The sequence below is a fragment of the Mesoplodon mirus genome, assembly GCF_964341445.2.
Source record: "Mesoplodon mirus genome assembly, chromosome: 15".
In the NCBI taxonomy this organism is placed as follows: domain Eukaryota; kingdom Metazoa; phylum Chordata; class Mammalia; order Artiodactyla; family Ziphiidae; genus Mesoplodon; species Mesoplodon mirus.
Window position 1 is genome coordinate 84,487,034 of NC_138991.1, and position 22,160 is coordinate 84,509,193.

Here is a 22,160-nt window from a genome sequence, read left to right on the forward strand (position 1 = left end):
CCACCCTGTCCTCTCCTTCTGGTGGTTTGGTTCTGTAGTTCTCTAAATACTCCAACATATTTTCTTTTTGCTTAGCCAGAGCCATCCTCTGTAACTGGCAGCTAAGGGCATCTTAAGTGAAACGATGGAACTCTTTGGGCTTCACTAACTGGCTTATGTAGTCCATACACAGCTTCAAAGACCTATAAATCTCAACACAGCACCAACCCCCAAGTTTAACCGAGATCTCTTTGCTACCCTCGAGTCTGATATATACAACTACCTAACGACTGGACCCCCTTGGCCGCCTACTATCACATCACACTTAACATGCCCGACACGGATTTCAGACACCACCACCAACCCCCCGCACACAGACACAGCACTGTTTCGCCCCAAATCATCTCCCCATTTCAGAAAATGGTAATTCCTTCCTATCAGTTGCTGAGGCCAAAATGCTTAAGAGTTACCCATGGCTCCTCTCCTCTCATACCCCACATCCAGTCCAATGGAAAATCCCATTGTTTCTACTTTCAAACTGTATCAGCATCTGACACTTCTCACCACCCTGATCCGAGCCATCTGAATTACTGAAGAAACCCCTCACAGGCCTCCTGGCTTCTGATTCTGTCACCCTACAGCCTGTTCTTAACATAATTCTCTCTTTTTTTAAAAAAATAAATTTATTTATTTATTTCTGGCTGTGTTGCGTCTGTTGCTGCATGCGGGCTTTCTCTAGTTGCGGTGAGCGGGGGCTACTCTTTGTTGTGGTGTGTGGGCTTCTCATTGTGGTGGCTTCTCTTGTTGTGGAGCATGGGATCTAGGTATGTGGGTTCCAGTAGTTATGGCTCGTGGGCTCAGTAGTTGTGGCGCACAGGCTCCGCTGCTCCGCGGCATGTGGGATCGTCCCAGACCAGGGATCGGACCTGTGTCCCTTGCATTGGCAGGCGGACTCTCCACCACTGCGCCACCAGGGAAGTCCCTGTTCTCAACATAAATCTTAATAGAAGAACCATAAGTGAGACTGCATCACCCCTCTGCTCAGATCCTCAGAGCAAACGCCCAACTCCTCACTATGGCTAAGTAATCTGGTTCTGGAATCTGGCCCCAGGGCCCTGATCACCTCATCTCCAGCCCTCTCCCTGGCTCCACACCAGCCCCACTGGCCTCCCTGCTGCTGCTCAAACACCCCGGCACGGTCCTCCCTCAGAGCTTTCACACGTGTTCTTCTCACCAATACACCCCCATGCCTCACTCCCTGGATCCATTCAGGGCTCTGCTCACAGTTTAGTACCCGAGAGGCGTTCTCTGATTTCATGTCTAAAATGTCCACCATCCCATCCTGCACCCCCGCTCTGTCATCCTGCTCTGTTTTCTCCTCACTACGTATCATCAGCTGGCATATCATACACTCATCAGGTTGGCATCTGTCTCCTTCCAGTGGATGTAGGCTCCCTGAGGACAGGATCTTCCTTTTGTTTACTGCTGTCTATTCAGAGTATGCCCTGCACAAGGACTTGGTGAATGAATGAAAAACAATGCCCAAATTGCAGTCAGAACTTTGTTAGTTTTTCATTCAGCCTTTCTCATATGAATGTGAAGCAGCTCAGGTACCACCACCAGGTCCCACTACTCTTCTGGAAATGATGATGAATTTCCGCTATTTTTCCTACACAGTCTATTCTTCATTCAACAATATGTAGCCGAAGGACAAGGAGGCTCTGCCCCTGACACGGTGCCGGATTCTGCACCTGGTCACCACCCCTATGTCTCCTGTTGCCGTCCACCCCGCGCTAAGGTACCTGATGATCCCTATATCGAGAAAATTTCTGTCTCCGTCTCCCACTAGACCTCCGAATTTAATAAAGTCCATGCCTTAATTGGAAGGCCACATTTGCCTTCTCTTTGTCAAAAATTTCTGAAGATAGGGACCAACAGACCTAATACAGAAAGGATAAACAATGCACACGCAGGGATGCTCACTGTTGAGGAGGGTGTGTGCGTTTGTGCGAGTCTGTGGCTCACGGCAAACCTAGGTTAACCTACAGCATTTCAAATCGAAACCTGGTGTTCTAAAAAAGGAGAAAAAAAGTTGAGATCAGTGTAAGAAGAAAATAAATCAAAAGCACCAAGAAGGTTCAGCAAAATAAAGTGAAAAGAAGAATTAGCCTGATGCAGAAGAGAGCATGAGATTTAGAGCCAGACAGACCTGGGTTTGAGTCCCAGCTCTGCCATTTGTCAGCTGTGTGCCCTTGGGTGGGTCATTTAACATCTCCAATCTTCGGTTCTGATAGCTAATTATACCTGCCTCAGAAGGCAAATGTGAGGATTACAGAAGATATGTTTAAAGTAGTACTCAATAAATAATAGCTGCTGTTAAAATTATTAATAGACTATTCAACTAATTTTTCAAGTTGAGGAACATTAAACTTACTGTTTCCCTTGAAAATGAAAAAAAAAGCCTAAAGCTCACAGTTTTAAGGTCATGAGATAATATTAAAAAATACAGGGGTGGGGTGGCAAGATGAGGTTCTCCCTCCCCATGACAAAGGTACATCTCTCCCCTGTGTTAGGGAGCTGACCTCAGATAACCAGGCTAAAAGCAGGAGGAGAGGCTTGACCTGTTTCGACAGGTGCGAAACACTTTGAGCCAGACGTTCCATTTTGAAATGATACCTGGTGGCACAGAACAGATCTAATGCCATCTGAGTTCTGTCTGCCAACCGTCTGGGCAGAGGCAATGCATATAGGCCCTTCCATCTGATGTCCAAGCTGAATGTTATTAGACGTGTAAAGTAATACATTTTTGAATGATGCATAAACTTGTGGAGAAAACCATGCAACTGCTGATTTATGGTATCTTGCACAGCGGGTACTTAAATAAATACAGGGGTGGTGATAAGGTGGAAAATATGAAACTAAAGGGCCTTGAGAAGTGTAAATATCCATAATCAGCTTCATCTCATCTCTTAAAAAAAAAGCTATACAGGCATATTATTCCACTGAGATTGGAGATTCATCAATAGCTTCATGGTTGTAAGCAGACCATTTGTTTGCTATGACACTAAGTTAAAGCCCTACTAGCGTCTTTGCCTTATTAGCTCACCAGGAATTAAACAGTCTTTAGCAAGAACTTGCAAGTTAAAAAAAAACAAGCTTATAAAATTAAGAGTTATTTCATTCTGTATCCTTTTATACTTCTTGAGTAAATGTTGTCTCACGAACATAGCTAGACCATAGGTTAACAAATGAATTCCTCTGTAGTTGTTTGCTACGGAGTTAAAATAATCCTTCCACCGTTGACATTAGTTAGAAGCTCCAGTGTTTGAGAGGAAGCCTAATCCAACCTACCCACCCCTCCCTGTACCAGCTCTTCCCCAGCACTCATCCCACCTTTGCCCAGCCACACTGTGTTCAACACTAGGACCTTCCAGAATATTTCACAAGAATCTCTCTCAGCTGCCTTTTTTTTTTTTTTCAGCCTAACAGTCTTCTAAGAGAATGAGAAATTGATCCTTGTCTTTGCTTCACCCCATCTCCAGAGGCATTTGTTATAGTTGGAATGAATATAAAGGTGGATACGTAAGCAACTTTTAATAAAATAAAGAAAAAGGATAGAAGTTATCCCATTTTTCCAAGGTAATTTATATTTTTACTAGAATCTTAAAATATAGATTTTACGTATTTCAATATTTTTCCTGTTTCCAATAACCAAAATAGAAACATTTGCTAAATAAGCTTAAGAATTGTGTAGGCTCAAGCAGAGTTCTGATGCCCAAGTGGACGAGCAGGGATACTGGACTTAGAGAAGGGACTGCATGGATGCTCAGATGAGGAGAAAGCACATTTGAAAACTGTTCAGCAAATTGCCTTCACATATCCCTTCTGGGGGAAAAAGAGCGCATTTTCTTCTCACAATTTTTTTTTTGTCTGAGTGCGACCAACTGATGGCATAAATATTTGACGTTTAGCCCAAGCTTATAGCATTTCACAGTTCTTTCAGAAATGTCCATCCTCAAAGCCTTTATATTCAGTATGTTATCTTTAAATTACATTGCAAAATGCCCACTTATAAAATATATACCAAATGTTCTTTTTAATCACTTAAAGCTCCAAATGCAGAAACTGTTTGGCATTAGATAAATATCTTAAATGTGAAATAGGCAAGAACACCTTGAAATAATGCTTAACTAATCACAAAACAACTACTCTGCAATAGATGGGTGAACCACTAATTAGACAAAAGGAAATAAAACTGTCATAGTAGGATAAAAGGACAAAGAGAAATAAGCAGCAATTACTATTTTATCATCAGAGAAAGTAGCATCAAACATGGCTCAGTAAAAGAGGGAGAAAACCCCACAGCTCTATCAGTAAATACGAGCGCTCATTAAATTAGTACTTGGAGCTAAACACAGCTCAGGATGAAAATGACATCTCAAAAAGTGCATTCCAAAAGGAAAAAAAAATACCATAAAGAGTATGTAAAGGTGCTTTAGTTAGGCTATGCAGCATATTAAAGAATAATATTACATGACCATTTTCTTAAACTGCTTAAAAATTTCCAAGCCAGCCTTAAAATAGCTGTTTATTAAGGACTGAGGTAGGTCTACTAGACCAGGTTAGTCTTTTCAAAGTTTAATTGGTACACTTAATATGTAAATGGTACCAACAAGTGTCATGAGATGTATTTTAAACTTTAAAGTTTGGAACGACTTACATTCTGTTGCTTGGAATAATCTTGTGCCCTTCTCTGAACCAGGTCACTTGAGGGCTGGGGCAGCTGGTGATGGGCAGTAAGTTGAGTATGGCTGCATGTCCTTGAGAGACCATTTTTCTCTGATCTGTATCCATGAAATTTCCCATATCTGCAAAGAAAAATCAGACCTTTTAAGTTTCAGAAAATTCTTTTTTGAGGGAGCGGGAGGTCAAAGATGGAAATAACTATATTTTATTGCAAAGTCACCAGTGTTGCTATAATTAAGCAGGGAGACCAGAGGCGAGCAGTAATGCTGATGAGTGCAGACTGGGTGGTAAAGTGGAGCATAAGGCAAAGCCACGTGCCTCCAAAGTACCCATGAAGTGCGTGAATCAGCAGAACTTCATGGTCTTTGTGTCGCTGCAACAATACAATGAAATGTTTGCAACCAATTTTAATATTGAAATAAATTGTGGAAAAGCATCCTCATGCCACATGAAGCATTTTCCCAGAAATGATAATAAAATGATTTCAGACATCCCCCGGCTCCCAGATCTCTCCAGCTGGTTCTACCCAGGCACCTGCTGCTGTCCTGCTCAGTTTCTCCTTTTCTTTGTTTCTGGGGTGAATGCTCCCTAAAAGATCTTTTGGGAGAAATATTTAACCCCTGATTAAGTTTTAGAGGGTTCTCCAAACCCCATACTACTGACTTAATTGGGGGCAGGTAGGTTTTGTTCCAGTCTTTGTGCTACTGGTTTACAACATTTAAAAAATGAGATCACAGGAAAAAAAACCCAGCCTTTAGAATGTGGGTATATGTGGCCAATTTTTAAATCAGTACCATTTGAAAGTTTTTTAAAATTTCCATATTATGATTAGCTACAGATATATGTATACACACACTGATATGGCACATATACTACATTTTTGTCTGAACGCATATAAATTTGGAACAGTCCATAAAAGATCTCTATTATCAACAGATTTGTGATTCAGAAGAAATTATTGACTATGTTACAAGCAGTGTTTAATAGTCTAGGAAAAGATGAAACAAATGAAACAGATTAGGAAAATATGCACGGTTATTTTAAAGTAAAGTGAAATTTGTTATCAAAGACAAGGAGAAAAGAGACAAAATCTAGCGCTAGAGGTAAAGGATAGAAACAAGGATATTATATTAAACAATTTATTAAATATAATAAATTCTAAGCTTATTCAAATATGTTTTGGGTATTAACCTTAATTTTTTATTTATGAATTATGTTTTCAATTATTCAACTGAATAAAAGTTCTGAATTATTATGCAGACAGGTTTAGGTGAGTGACTTCACCAGAAAAATGTAAGCCTCCCTAGTAATTAAAACTATAACTAAACATGTATAGCAACAGCACCTCACCCAGTCACTAGTAATTACTGTAGAAAAGTAGAAAAACTAGAAATTATTTTAAGTTATACAGTAACACTGAAAACCACAAGCCTTAACTGGGGTCAAAATGACATATGAGAAAATATTGTCATCATTGGTTCACACATCCCAATTTAGGGGCTTTTTAGAGTTCCCTAAATCTATTATAACATATTTATATGTAATTTAAAATGTCTTAACACTTCTTGCTTTCTTTTAAATGAAGAGACATTTTGGTAGTAAATTCAAAACATTATAAAGCCTACAGGCCATTTTAGATGGACCCTACCCATCACAGATTTTGGACTAGGAAAGTATTAAATGTTTTGCATCAGCCAACTTCCCTCTCCACAGCCTCCTAAAGACTATACCAAAATTCAAGGCCCCTGCATTCTGATATCCCCTCCAGTTACTTTTAAAGGTTTCATTCTCCAAAATGGCCTGCCCAGTAGAGAATTAATTAATTCACTACAGCATTAATACATGCTATCCACATACTTTTTGTTGTGCAGCTGAAGGATTTCTAAACAAATCACTGGAAAGAACTGAATATGAATTGATAAAATTTTAACTAATTGGGTTTAATCTTTTATTTAAAAAATAGCTGAACCTGGATATGATAAAAGCTAAGAGCAGCTAACTCATAAAACAGAAGGCATCTTGCTCATTTTTTAAATCCTCAACAGAGCCTTATCTATTGAATTGAAAACAGTGGCATTTACCTCATTAGCCCCAGATCATCGTCAGACCAGCTGCATTAGCTATTTACTTCTCTCAACCGATTTTAGAAATTATACTATTCCAAATAGAACCCAAGATAGAAACTCGACTCCCACCATGGTTAAAGTGATTTTGATTAGTGTTTTGTTATTTAACATTTGTAGATCTTTTCAGTGTTCACATACATGCGACTTGAACTTCTGATCTTCTTTGCAAGAGGGCTCCCATTCTGTTTCGAACCACACAGCGGTAAAACCCAGCATCCAGCCTCTGTAAAGATGGAATAACATACCTGCCAAACACCAAAAAGCAGTGTTAATGGTTCTGTACCTAGGCAGCCAGCCTTGGCATCTCATCTAGTATATTTTGGAATCTAGTACCAAAAATATTTAATTTTTGATAAACTAATATCTATGCAAGCCTTCCCTGACCTACACACTTACTGCAACTGCAATTTATTTGTGAGATTATTTAATTGCTATTTGTCTCTCCAGCTAGGCTGTAAATATCATATGAAGCTAGGTTCTGGAACTGTCTTGTTCACCACTGTACCCCTGTGCCATCACATAGTATCAACAGATATCACTCAAAACTGCTTGAATTAATAAGAACTGTTAAATAGCTAAAAATCATTACAAGTAAACCAGACCTTTCAATTTTTTTAATAATTCTATCTCTCAGAATTTCTAAAAATTATTTCTAGAACTGGCAATGGTCTTAACATAATGTGTTGTGTCATTCTGCATCAAAGTTCAAACAATGCAGGATGAGACACAGGTGTCATTCAGGCAAAGCAAGCAGTGACATCAGGACACAGCTCCCCTCTCCAGTCCCCACAGCTAGCAGACATCTCCCAACACCATTTACACACTTTCCTTACTTCACATATGGCTTGACATTAACTTTTAAAACTTTTTTGATTGACTGGGAGGTTATTTCATTGGTATTTTCCATTCCTGCGACTATAAGTAACCATCCCTCAAATCAATGCCTTTCTAAAAACGTCAGTAAATTTTATAGGGGGGACAAAGTAGCTAGAAGATACAGTTTCCATAAAAGCCCTGGTTTAGGTTTATGGTTAGTTTTATAATTCAGGATATTTTTAAATCCACGAGCAAGCAGGAGGTACAACCGAGGACCACTTCATGTGAGCTCTGCAGCTCCGGAGCTCAAACCTTTCATGCTACCTAGAAGAGTGCATTTAATTGGTTTCTAAGCCATATTCACCAAAAATCAAGAATAAGGCTTGATTTTCACACATGGGAGGGTGCCTATCCTAGGAAAGAATAAGAGAGCTAAAACCCAATCAAATAGGAGCCTACTTTCCAAAAAAAGAGAAAACACAGTGATGCTATCCTTTCTAAAAACATGTTCTGATAATAGTTATCTTCAATTTAAAAATATTTCCTCTTACAAAGTATAATCAGAGAAACCTAAAAAAAAAAAAATCAGGTAAAAGGCACCAAGTATGGTATGCTTTATTTGCTCAGCTCTTACACATACCTTAAAGTCACTTATATTCAACTAATTGCTCATCTTTTTATTCAAGTATGTCCAATTAGTCAACTGGAAAAAGGAACTGATAGGCATACTTTTTAAGTGAATGAAACATTTGGACAATACAGGTAATTCAGTATTAAGCAAATATTAATCAGAGTGTGTTTACCCTCTAATAACCATCTTGAGATCTTACAAGCAAGATTAATAAAATATTTTATGAAAAAATACTGCTGAATCTCAGTCTTCAAATTTTTATTCTATTCTGAGGAATGGTTCATCTCAAACAAAAAATTAGTGAAGACAATCAGAACAACACCAAACTGAACACAAAGAGTCAATGCCATTTATTTAAATTACAAATCAAGACTAGAAGGATGAGCAGCGTTGATTATACACTATGATTATAATTAGGAGGAGTTTTGAGATTAGGTTAAAACAAAGTCAATAAAAGTTTTTGGAAAAGAAATACCACAAGTTATTGGAGTACATATTTGAAAAACTACAAGAGCAGTTTCATCATTGCAAGCTAACCACATTTATATGATTGTCATTCATTTTTCCTTTTTTGCAGTATCCTGAATAGATTTTATGTTCTTATAAATTTCTATAGTAATCCTGTGTACTAATGCACAAAAACAGCACTGCTTTCAAACAACTGGGAGAAACAGATACAAAACTGAATATTAGGCATATGCTGTTCTGTACTGTCTCTTTAGTCTAATGTCTCACCAGGGAAAAAATATACAAAAAAGTGGCAAAGTACTCCACCTATTACAGGGATTCCTACACAAATTATGTTTACCCAACAGATGGGAATATTCAGTGTAAGCCTATTGTTTATAAAAACGCATTTTTAAGCAGAGAAAGTTTCCTGGCTCCTTATACGAAAGTATGATAAAATCCTAGCACCATATGCCACTAAAATATAGAAAATGCCTGCTCCTACTTCAAATAAGCACAGCTGGGAATGTTTGTATTCACTGTTTCAAGGCAGAATCTACTAGACTAACAGAGCCTTTTCCAGAGCTAGTTCATTATCAGGAAGAGCAAATTAAAGAAAATCAAACACAAGATCACAACAAACCCGAGGGTCTAAACGCTCATTTCTGCTACGCAGGAGAATACCACAATTCCGAACTGCCACTCGGAAGGGGCAACAAGAGCAGCTCTAGAATTTCTCTAAGAAGCAGTTTTAGGTCCATTTCCATCCGTGCACAATTGCTTGACTAGCCCCGCCTGGAGAGGATATCTGACATTTTTTGTGTGCCTAGGGTCTGCACCATGTTCTTATATTTGGAGGATTCTCCACCCTGAGTCCTGGTGGAGGCGGACCCCTACATCAGCAGGGCACAAGAATGAGATACCACAGGACCACTGCACGCACATGCTCTGGGCTTTCAGATCTGGGGCTGGCGACACATGGGAGCAGGGCTAAAGGAGAATCTGTCCAGCAGCAGCAGCGGCGGTGGGGCGCAATGGAGCCCCGGATCAGGGGAACGGTGCAAGTGTCCAGTGCCCATAGGGGCAGCGGCTCAAGCAGTGGCAACCAGGGTCCAGCAGTACCAGCAGCAGGACCCTGTGGGACTGGCTCTTGGGGCAGCTCGGCTCTGATGGGCCCGCCCCCCTCTGTTCCTGCCCAATGTCCAGTCAGCCCAGTGACGGTAAGAGCAACCCAATAGCCAGGTGACAACTTCCTTTTTTGTTTCAACGAGAGAGGGTTTGTTTGGCTTGTCCTAGAACTCCCCAGAATGTAGCCAAAATAATTTTGGTTGAAAAGGCTTCTGAAGTTACTAGGTACTCACCATGGTCACAGAAAAACCTAAATAATGCCTCACTGAATCATCTCTTTTTAAAAAATCATGGCTTCCCAGCTAACCACTAAGAATCATTAAGTGGTAAATAGTCCCTCCAAAACTGAGACTAATTAATCTTTTATAAGGAGTATTCCTGCCATGAGCCACTAAAATTTTAGAAAATGTCTGACAAAATACTATCTGCTTTGGAACAGTTACTGTTGAGCAGTTCTTCCCAACAAGAGTTAAATGCTCTAAGCACACAGGTCTACAGAGACCTATCACAGTTCAGAATAACGAAACAACGTCTTTGATACAGAAGAGAAAACCCATACTTCTCCCTCTAAGGTCAGTGGACATAACTCAATCCATGAGAAAGAATTTTCATACCCATTAAAATTAGATATAAGGTATTTTTCTTTCTGGGGGGGGGGGTCTATATTCATTTTATGCCACTCCAGACAAGACTATTCCCCACAGCTTTAATTTTTTTTTAAATTGAAGTATGAAAATATCTATTCTGGTATGAAAGTATCTGGTATGAAAGTATCTATTCTGCATGAAAATAAACAACCAAGTTCTATAATAAACTTTCATATCTTGGCCCAAAGCCCATTATCTTTAAAGTGAAAAAAGGTTTAAGAAAAAAAATATACAAAACTAAGCCATTTATATCCTTCTTGGAACTAATTCCAATCTATTTTTGGAAACAAGATTACAAATAATTGTATTTTCAATTTTATTTTTATAAATTTCCTATATGAACATTTAAAATAGAGCAACAGTCAAAAGTGGAATGAGTCCATATCTGGCTTTTGCTACAAGCAAAGAGTGAAATGAAAAATCCAGACTGAAACTTGTTAACAAAGAGATGGACACAAAATTCTGAAAGGTGTGTCCAGCTCACTAATAGGTCTTAGACGTTAAGCAAATTGAGGGTTATGTTTTGAATCCTTTCCAAAGAGTTACAGTAATCAGTATGAAATTAAAGTAAACAGCATAATAAAGATGGAAGTTAGCCGATGGGAACATTATACTCGCAAAAGTTCTTTAATCTCTATTTCATTTACTTAAAATTCTGCATTAAGTTGAAAGAGGCAATAATCAGGTCCCTGCTGGGGATGGGCTAAGTAAGCATCTATGGAATCTGTCTGGGAAGATAAATCTGGGGACTGTAAGCCCTCCAGGGATCAAGTGGATGATGAGTATTCACATACCAGGAATAACTACATTTAAATTTTATATTCACTTATAAACACCAATTCAAAATTTCTAGAGTTAACATTGAAAAGTTACTAAGAATCTTCTTCTGGGATTGTGGTTTATGTGATTTTCTCTAACAGTAACAATGTTTTGGGATCATTCACTCTTCCTCCATTCCTACCTTCTATTATCAAACCAGGGACAGTAAAGGAGAAATTCACATTTTGGTAAACATGGACACATGACCAGAACTAGTCTGTCAGATCTGTCATTAGGAGAAAATGGTCTCTCAAGTCAGTAAGAATGGAGTTTCAGAAACTTGTGAAAGACAGAGCTTTTTTCAGAGCTAAAAGTCCTTTATTCATCTCTGTTTACTTTAATTCTTTATATTGCCAGGTTCTCTAGAGATATTAAAAAAAAAAAATCTAGAACCGTTATCTGAAGGGCTAAAATACGAGGGGAAATGTTAGTTTCTACACAGTCAAAATGATCCACACCAAAACACAGTGGAAAGAAGACCTAAGCTATTAAGTGTTGCAATATTAGCACAAGTGAATTAGAAACGTAAATGAAAAAGCCTTCACTTCTCTCATGGAAGTACTTGTCGACCATCATGTTACAGACTTGTCTGGTCACTCTGGCTAAAGTTCTCCACTTAGAACCCACGATGATCCTGAGATGAATAAGCCAAATGGAATCACTGCTTCAAATCCAAGTCATCGCCAGTAAGAACTTTTAAAAGTTCAATGCTACTCTGCTTCAGAAATTCTCCGGAAACAATCATACCTGCTATGACCACATGGAGTTGAAAAGATGGTCAATGAAAATCAGAAACAAATACGAATGATACACAACTTTGCGGAAGAGAGATAAGCATTGGGACACACCATATTAATATTAGAGATCAAAATCAAAAAAGATAGCACAGACTCATACCACTTTAAGCCTTGGAAATCAATGTCAGATACTTTGACTAGGAATGAGATGAGAATAGTCCACCCACTTTTACCTGCCAAAGTTTATCTTCCCCTTCCTTATAAACAAATAGACAAAAGGACTTGATGCCTTAGGAATGAAAAATTCATTTGTTAATTCCAGGGCTCCTAAATATAACCATGTGATATAGAAGAAAGGCCAAAATTAGGTTGAAAGCTTTACACCAAGTGCCCAACCATTCACATCTTGGGCACTAAGAAATAAGAAAGTTACCCCAAGCCTTAAGCAGCTTGGGACTAGAAGGGGTTCTACTGGGTTGGGTTGGTGAAAAGGTTCACTTGGTCTTTTTTGCAAGATGGCTCTAGTAGCACTTAGTTGTCTTTAACTTCATTTGAAACAATTTTGTTAGATTGTACGTGACAGCTGTCATATCAGCATGCACTTAAAAAAAAGACATCAAAAATGGTGAATTTTTGTGTAGCCATTTTAATATTGAAGATAGAAGAAAAAAGCAACATTTGTGTCATATTATGCTTTATTACTTCAAGAAAGGTAAAAATGCAACTGAAATGCAAAAAAAAGATTTGTGCAGTGTATGCAGAAAGTGCTGTGACTGATTGAACATGTCAAAAATGGTTTGCGAAGTTTTGTGCTGGAGATTTCTCGCTGGAAGATGCTCCACGGTCGGGTAGACCAGATGAAGTTGATAGCAATCAAATTGAGACATTAACTGAGAACAATCAACGCTATACCATGTAGGAGACAGCCGACATACTCAAAATATCCAAATCAAGCGTTGAAAATCATTTGCACCAGTTTGGTTATGTTAATCGCTTTGACGTTTGGGTTCCACATAAGTTAAGCGAAAAAAAACCTTCTTGACTGTATTTCCACATGCGATTCTCTACTTAAATGTAATGAAAACATTCCATTTTTAAAACAAATTGTGACGAGCGATGAAAAGTAGATACTGTACGATACTGTGGAATGGAAGAGATCGTGGGGCAAGCAAAATGAACCACCACCAACCACACCAAAGGCCAGTCTTCATTCGAAGAAGGTGATGTTGTATGTATGGTGGCATTGGAAGGGAGTCCTCTATTACGAGCTCCTTCCGGAAAACCAAACGATTAATTCCAACAAGTACTGATCCCAATTAGACCAACTGAAAGCTGCGCTTGACGAAAAGCGTCCAGAATCAGTCAACAGAAAACGCATAATCTTCTGTCAGGGTAATGCAAGACTGCTTGTTTCTTTGATGACCAGGCAAAAACTGTCAAAGCTTGGCTGGGAAGTTCTGATTCATCTGCCATATTCAGCAGACATTGCAACTTTGGATTGCCATTTATTTAGGTCTAGTACAAAATTATCTTAATGGAAAAAATTTCAATTCCCTGGAAGACCATAAAAGCACCTGGAACAGTTCTTTGCTCAAAAAGATAGAAAGTTTTGGGAAGATGGAATTATGAAGTTGCCTGAAAAATGGCAGAAGGTAGTGGAACAAATGCGTGAATACGTTGTTCAATAAAGTTCTTGGTGAAAATGAAAAATGCGTCTTTTATTTTTACTTAAAAACTGAAGGCACTTTTTGGCCAACCCAATACTTAGTCAAAATGGGCAAGACTAGTTCATTTGAACCAAAATACAATCTGTTGTTGTTGTTGTGAGCTGGGCAGCTCCCAGAGGACAGGACCAATGAAGAGTGAACCAGGAGAAAAGAATGACTGTGAACAAGGTTAGGAAAACTGAAGCTCAACAATCTGGGGAACTCAGCCCTTTGTGGGAAGCTGTAGGTGGGAGTCGCACTCAGTTTGGCTGGTTCATGAAGAAACCAACTGGTTACGTTTCACTTAAGAAAAGGGTTCTCAATTAAACGGACCTTTCCTGATGAGTAGGGGACTCAGCAGATTCAAAACAAAATAAAAAAACAGGTATAGGAGTCTAACTCATGGCTTAGTGATGAAGTTATGTCTCAGGGTCTCAAGCCTAAAGGATATGGCCAAGGGATCAATCTGGGAAAGTTTGACATGGCAGTAATACTGAATTTTCAGACAAAGGAACATGGAATATCTGTCCATTTATTTAGGTCTTCTTTTATTTCCTTAGGCAACGCTTTATAGTTTTTAGTGTAAAAATGTTGCAAATTCCATGTCAGATTTATCTCTAAGATTTTTGAAGATATTTTAAAAATATATTTATAAGATATTTTTAATACAAATTATAAATTTTAATAAATTGCAGATTCTTTCCTAGTATATAGAAATATAATGGATTTTTGTATGCTCATCTTGTATCCTGTAACACTGCTAAACACATAAATTTTAGCAGCTTTTTAAAGATAATATCACATTTTCTGCAATCATGTAACCCTCAATAAAATACATTTTTACATCTTCTCTTACAATCTACATGCTTTTTTATTTCTTTTTCTTATTGCACTGGCTAGTAACTCCATTATTGGGATCTGTTGTTGAGCTTCTTGCATTGATGAGTTTGTAGTTCTCATCAAATGTACAAATTTTTCAGTATTATTTATTCAAATACTTCTCCACCCCTGCCTCCTTTGGGATTCCAGTTATACATATATTAGGCCATTTGACGTTGTCCTGTAATTCACTAATGGTCTTTTCATTGTGTTTGATTTCTTTTTTTTCCTATCCACCTTTCATTTTGAAGAGTTATATTGCTATATTTTAAAGTTTACTAATATTTTCTTCTGCAATGTCTAATTTGCTGCTAGTCCCATCCAATGTGTTTTTCATCTCAGACATTATAGGTTTCATCTGATCACATGGAGTACAGTTATGACGTTTCTACGCACTTCTCTGCTCATTCTAACATCTGTGTCAGCTTTGGTTTGCTTTCAATTGATTGCTTTTTCTCATTTTGGGTCACGCTTTCCTTCTTTACATGCCTGATAATCTCTGATTGGATTCTAGACATTGTAAATTTTGGTGCTGGATATTTTTGTATTCCTATAAATATTCCTGAGCTTTCTTTTCCAGTGCTGCAAAGATACCTGGAAATGGTCTGATCCTTTCTGGTCTTGCTTTTAAGATTTCTTAGGCAGGACCAGAGCTGTATTCGGTCCGGGGTTAGTAACCCCCACTAGAGACCCAGGACACTTCTGTGTACCGTATCCAATAACCCCGTGGATTACAAGGTTTTTCAGTCTGGCTGCTGAGAAGAGGCGCTGAACCCCACGCTGGGTGAACCTGGGGAACTACTGCCTCCACTTTTTGGGTCCCTGGCCCCTGGTCTTGGGCAGTCTCCTTACTTGAATGTGCTGGTGAATAATCTGCTAAATACTAGACAAAGAACCTCTGAGGATCTCCAGAGTTCACTCTACACAGCTCTCTCCCCTCCAGTACTCTGCCTTGATCTCTCTGAACCCTCAGCTCCCTTCACCGCAGGGATCCCTCCAGGTTTCACCTGTGTTCTCCCTCTCTGTGCCACAGCCTGGAAATTCTCTCAGGGCAGTAAGCCGAGCAATCACAGGGCTCACCTTGGTGGTTTTCCATCTCTCAGCCATTACACCTTCGGTTGCCTGATGTCCAGTACCTTGAAAACAATTATTCCATATACTTTGTCCAGTGTTATGGTTGTTTAGATTACCTATCCAGAATTCTCCTTCAACTCTCTCAGTGGGGTTTTCTACTTTTCTTCATGTTCTACTCATTTCTTATAAAGGTTATTCTCAGGTATTTAATAAACTTTCCTGATATTGTAGAATTTTCATCCTTTTATAGGACATAAGAAAAAGTAAATTTTCCCTTAACCATTCCTATTTTTTTACTGAAATAAAAAGATAAATATCCATCAAATTTCAACTGTTTATACTGTAACAGAAATTGAACCAGAGGCAGATCATGTAAGGAGACTATAAGATTTTCTGCAGTTTAGAGCATCCAATTATTCCTCCTGCTGGAATGAGTACTGTGCCTAGCACTAGAAATTTTGGGCATATATATATTTTGAATATAGTTACAAAATATTTTTTATCCCAAAGTAGAAAAACTAATTTGCAGTAACTATTTTCTGGGGGGAAAAAATGGATACAAATCTGCCTGTGACACTTAAGCAACTTTGTTTAATTACTGAACTACTCTCATTTTCCCAGTGTAGCCACCTGTGTCTAAACATGGATATAAGCATCAATATGAACTATATAACATTTGAAACTTACTAAAATTCATTGTGTAGTTTATAACACAAGCAGCAAAGAAAATGTTACTTTTAGTCAAAGATGGAAAAGCTGAATTTATATTAAATATTTGCTTTTTTTAGGGTCAGCACTTTCATAACTGACACCAAAGGGTGGAGTTAGAAAACAGCTACTGTTTTTATAGAGTATGTTTTCCAATTTGAGACTTACAGCAGCCTCGTGAAGGTTAACATATGACAGCTGAAGGTGATTATCGGAAGGAAGCAGATGAAAGAGTAATTTGAAAAAATAGCGTAAGATTTTTAGACAGGTTTTATATCTTGAAAAAAATGATGACAAAATACAATGGATCCTTAATAACCCATCTCAGTGTCTGAAGCCCTCAGTGAACAGAATGTAATTTATCACGTCTAACCTAAACCGTTTTTGCTTCAGAATAACCAATATCTTCTTAACGAGTTTCTGGTGAAATGGTAGTGAAGCATCTACCCTGTTTTAATGGTGCATATATAATGAACCACCTTCTCAATCCTGCTTCAATATATAATGAACCACCTTCTCAATCCTGCTTCAATCAAGCAACAATGCTTTCTCTTCTTGAGGATTATCCAGGGTGTGTCAGGTTAACAGGTAAATTAGCTGGTGCAAAGAGCAATGCAGGGCTTCCCTGAGTGGCGCAGTGGTTGAGAGTCTGCCTCCCAATGCAGGGGACATGGGTTCATGCCCCGGTCTGGGAAGATCACATCATGCCACGGAGCGGCTGGGCCCGTGAGCCATGGCCGCTGAGCCTGCGCGTCCGGAGCCTGTGCTCCGCAACGGGAGAGACCACAGCAATAAGAGGCCCGTGTACCACAAAAAAAAAAAAAGCAATGCAGAAAAGAGCTCAATGGCCTCAATTTTTTTTTTTTTTTTTTACTGCGCCATCAGGGAAGCCCTCCCCACATATTTTTAAGTTGACACCAAAATTGTTCTATCATATAGAAGTTTAAATAGTTGCATATACAATAATGGCATAGTATATGTTTTGGCATTTTAAAATAAAACGGTCACACACTGTTTTAAATGTATCCAATGGAAGTTAATATAATGATTTTGATATCCACACTTTCTATTTCTTAAAAATTAACTGACAGAGCTTTCATACTGTTTCTTTTTACTCTTTGAACTTGAGTATTAAATCCATTTATCCCACAGAATTTTATTCTAATGTAACATTTTTCTATGCCTGAAAGATACTTATTATTTATTACCCAACATACTTCTCTGAAATAAAAATATACAAATAAATGGTAATTTAAGAAGAATTTCCTTTTGTCAAAATAGTCTAAGCACAAAAAGAATTTCATCTGGATTACTTGTGGATTGTAATTATTATTACCACAGAGCTAATGAAAGCAACTCAATGTATTACAAATTTTGAAAAATAATTATTAAACATTAAAAACTTAGAAAGGAGATAGGTCTCTTGAAAGTGGCTGTTCATTCAATTACTTCACATTTTATTGAATGGAAAGTTATTTACTATTAGAATGAACAGAACTGGATAGAAATTTACTACAAAAAGAAAAGAAGGTATTGACCACATATTTGCATACAGTTAATTTAAATCTAATGAGTACACGAAGACATAAACAAGTAGAGAAGAGGCTGATGTGTACCAGCAAGCAAAACACAATGAAGTAATAAAAATGAGTATGGATTTAGAATATCAAATGATATCTTTTTGCAAAAGTTAATGAAAGTGTCTTCCGAATGAATGAGAAAATATAAAGCACAAACTTTCCTGTAGTGCATGGTCCTTCTACATCAGGAGGGCACATTGATCTGATGAAAATAAACAGAACTTTTCACCCCCTCCTCGCTGAGATCTATCACTGAAGCCTCCCCGAGCTCTTTTCACTTCTGGGTAGGTGAAACGAAGACAAGTGTGTTTCAGAGAAGAGTATTTCTCAAAGGGCTTTTTATTTCTAACACATCTTGAAAATTCTAATCCTATTATGTGTAAGTGTGTACACCACAGAGCGTTACACTAAGTTTGCAGCCTGGATAAAACAAGGTGCCTTGCCTGCGGTAATTCTTGCAGATGTTTCTCTGCTTTGTTCTCATAAACGTTCCTTGAGGCACAATATATACTTTGATGATGGCTGGAGAAGGGAAAAGGGAAGGTTGTTCACAAAAAAATGGTACAGCTCTTGCTGACCACCTATACATCTGAATTAAGAAAACTCCAAGATTGGTCAAAAGATCCCATTTCTAGTGTCATACTCTGCCCTTAAAAGTAGTACGTATAGAGTGAAGGCAAGGAGCTGTTCTATGGGATGTTTAAAAGAGGCTTCTTCAAGCCCAATATTTTAAACTGTGCTTGTCTTGCACCCTGAAGGTGTGGTTTCACAGAAGACTCACTGGGAAAGGTGTGTCCTTCTTTTGTGAAGTGGAAGAAATAACGCAAAGCAGGTGTGAAAAGAGAACTGGCAGGTGCCAACACAGAGGCATGTTCTCAGGTAGCTCAATTTCAGAAAACATGCATGTGGAAACTGAAGATCTAGAAAACTATTCCTTTGCCACTATCCATGGCATATACCCCAGTTTTAAGACCACTGTTATAGATCACCCACATCACTACTTCTTTTTATGAGGAAAAACAATATGGATTCTTTTGAAACCTCACTTCCTTCTTCCTGGGGCATACGAAACATGGTATCATTTAATTTTTATGAGAACCCTCTACGGTGGGTTTTATTATACCCATTTTACAGATGGGAAAAGTAAGATCAAACTGGTTAGATAACTTGTCCAAAGTCAAACAGATAATAAGTTGAATAGAAGTATTTGAACTCAAGTCATCTGCCATCAAAGCCCATTGCTCGTAATGGTTCTCATTTCTAAGCCCACTTTTTTTTTTTGCTTTCTAATACCCCTTCTAACAAACCAAGCCCCATGTCATATTATGATAAAATAGAATTTAACAGAATTTATTAACTGATTGCTGGTGGGCCAGAAAATATGTTGTTCTACATACATTAGAGCCTTTTAATGCTCACACCACCACAAATGAAGTTTGATCACCCCCATTTTGCAGATACTGAAAGTGGGGCTAACAGGCTTCTTGCCCGAGGTCATACTGCTAACACTAATTGGTGGTGAGCTGAGATTCAAACCTAGGTCTGTTTGATTTCAACAAGCTCTTAACTATTATTATAAATTGTTCTCACAACAGCAGATCCTCTGACAGTACAGGCCTAATGATGAAAGAGGAGGACACAAACTCCTCTGTCTAAACAGGGCAGGTGGATAATGGGACTGGGCAAAGCAAGTAGGGCACAAGGTGGGGACCAGAGAGTGCTGAGAACTGGGTATCCATGCCTGTATCCCAGGGCAGCACTGCCAGGGCCAGCTTCTGTGTGGGGTTGCAAACCCAGGAAGCCATACCTGCTGACTGATCAAGAGGGACTGAAAAGCAGATTTTTATGTGAAATCTTCCAAGTGTTAAATTCTGGCAATCAATTAAGAAATATCTACTGTGCATATATCCACATATATTTTTAAACTGGTTTTTAAAATACCCACAGCATGTTCCAGGCAGGCTGAATGTGGTTCATGGACCACCATATGATAACTTCTGAGGTAAAGAGTGCATGGTGGGCTATGCCCCATGCTGAGAAGATCATTACTCTATATAAAATATCTCTAGAGACTTCCCTGGAGGTCCAGTGGTTAAGACTTTGCCCTTCCACTGCAGGGGGCATGGGTTCGATCCCTGGTTGGGGAACTAAGATCCCACATGCCACGCAGCCAAAAATAAATCGAGTGAAGATTATGTTTAAATAAATAAATAAAAATAAAATATCTCTAGACAGCCAATTCTCTTTCTTATTTCATTTAAATAAGAGCATGGTACTGCTGATTTCTGCTGATCTGTGGGCCTCTGGGACTGGTTTAGGCAGTTGCTAATTCTCCATCACACTCAGAACTGGAGCATCCAGCATAATCCTCATGTAGAACAGGAGGTAAAAAGACACAAAACTAGAAAACCATCAAGCATGCGAGGTAAGGCTGGGAAGCCGATCCAGACGCTTCCTGGGTGCAGCTGCACCTGAGACGTAACCTGATCTCCAGTTTTCCCCGTCTCCGTCCTCTGTACTCAGCCCCCAATACCTAGCACATGGCAGGTGTTCAATAAATATTCGTTTTTGCTGCTCAGTGTAGATGCTGTACTCATGCCCATCCTCCCATAGTTCCATTTTTGCCCACCCCAACTCTGAAAGTTAGCCAGGAAGGTATTTGTTGACTAATCAGAGCTCCAGAAGCTATGACCTAAAGGTATCTGTTTAAGCATTTACGCTCCTCAGACAGGAACAATAGTGGTGGGTGGGACAGCTGCCACAAGAAGTCAAACCTATCAGGCTAAAGCTGTTACTTGCATTCCTCTGTAACTATAGCTCCTTTGGTCTGGTGATCTCACTACCGGGCTTACTTTCACAAATATAACGACAGACTTCCTAAGTGTGAATACAACCTGTATCAGAATAGTAAATCACATTCTGATTATATGTTCAAATCTATGCCTTTAATCCTTAATGCATTACAAATTAAATCCAATATTTCCCCCCGCTTGCACTATTATGGCCAATAGGCGAATATTCTAGACACATCAATCTGAAATAGAATCTTATTTTCAAGCAATCAATTACCTATATTCGCTGGTGTAGGTGGTGAGCTCACTGTCATTGTGCATCCACTTGAATTCCAAGGGCCAGCTTCCTTCAGCAAGGCAAGTGAGAACGAGACGGTTCCCTTCCAGGTGAATCTGCGGAAGGCCCGGTTCTGTTTTAAAATATGGCACAACGTCATCTGAAATATTAAAGGAAAAAGAGAAAGAAAGGAAAAAAACTGAATGAAGTACATGTGAAAATGTCATTCATCCAATTTATCAATCACTTATTTAAACAGACCTAATTTTAAAAAGCAGAAATGATCGTTATTTGGCCCAATTAAGTAGCAAATTATCCTTGACCCCCTAGAAACCTGCAATACCCTAGACAATATTTCAAAAGGCTGAATGCTCTATGACAGCACCATGTGAAAGCACCTGACAAGTTCATCCAAGTTATTGCCATTTGTGATTAACACTTACTTGTCGCATACTGGGCAATCTCTGCAAGCCTTGGTTTTAACTAGGCATTATATTCTCAAAGTAACAATCAAGGGTATATACCTTGGCTCTAAAAGAAAAATATAACCTTCACTTAGTTATTAAAAAAAAAAGGTAACTAGGATAAGCAAGATTAACACATATACATAAATGACAGGAATCACAATCCAGCTTTCATCTCACACACACACTGTCTCTTTCGGTGACATCCAGGGGGCTATCACACTGGAAACACATGTGTATTCATACAGTGGAACAGCCTGCAGCAACAGGAACGAACCAACTATTGCTACACACACACACAACACCATGGATGGAGACGTATGTGTAGTGAGAGAAGCCAGACAGGAAAAAATTACAGCATATGCTTCCATGCAAAAGTTCAGAAAGGTTCAAAACCAGGCAAAACTAGTCTGTGGTGTTAGAGGTCAGTCAGGGTGAGCGTTGTTACCTCTGGGGGATGGGGATGGCGGCGGGTGTGTAACAGGGCAGCTCGTGGAGAGCACATCAAGATCCATTTCTCAATATGGTTACACGGGGCCATTCACTTTGTGAAAATTCATAGAAAATCATTCTGTATCTGACTTGTGCAATTTTTGTATGATGC

At 38.7% G+C, this 22,160-nt stretch overlaps 1 protein-coding gene across 1 annotated transcript in view; it reads right to left on the reverse strand.

The window, feature by feature from the left end:
* SDK1 (sidekick cell adhesion molecule 1) overlaps positions 1-22,160 on the reverse strand; it is a gene marked incomplete at its 5' end in the record, with an annotated part of 846,211 nt that overhangs the window by 539,942 nt on the left and 284,109 nt on the right. Inside the window, 3 exons of the mRNA XM_082645911.1 lie at positions 4,700-4,847; positions 6,990-7,096; positions 21,093-21,252. Coding sequence (XP_082502037.1) covers positions 4,700-4,847; positions 6,990-7,096; positions 21,093-21,252 — 415 coding nt within the window. The remainder of the gene's footprint in view (positions 1-4,699; positions 4,848-6,989; positions 7,097-21,092; positions 21,253-22,160) is intronic.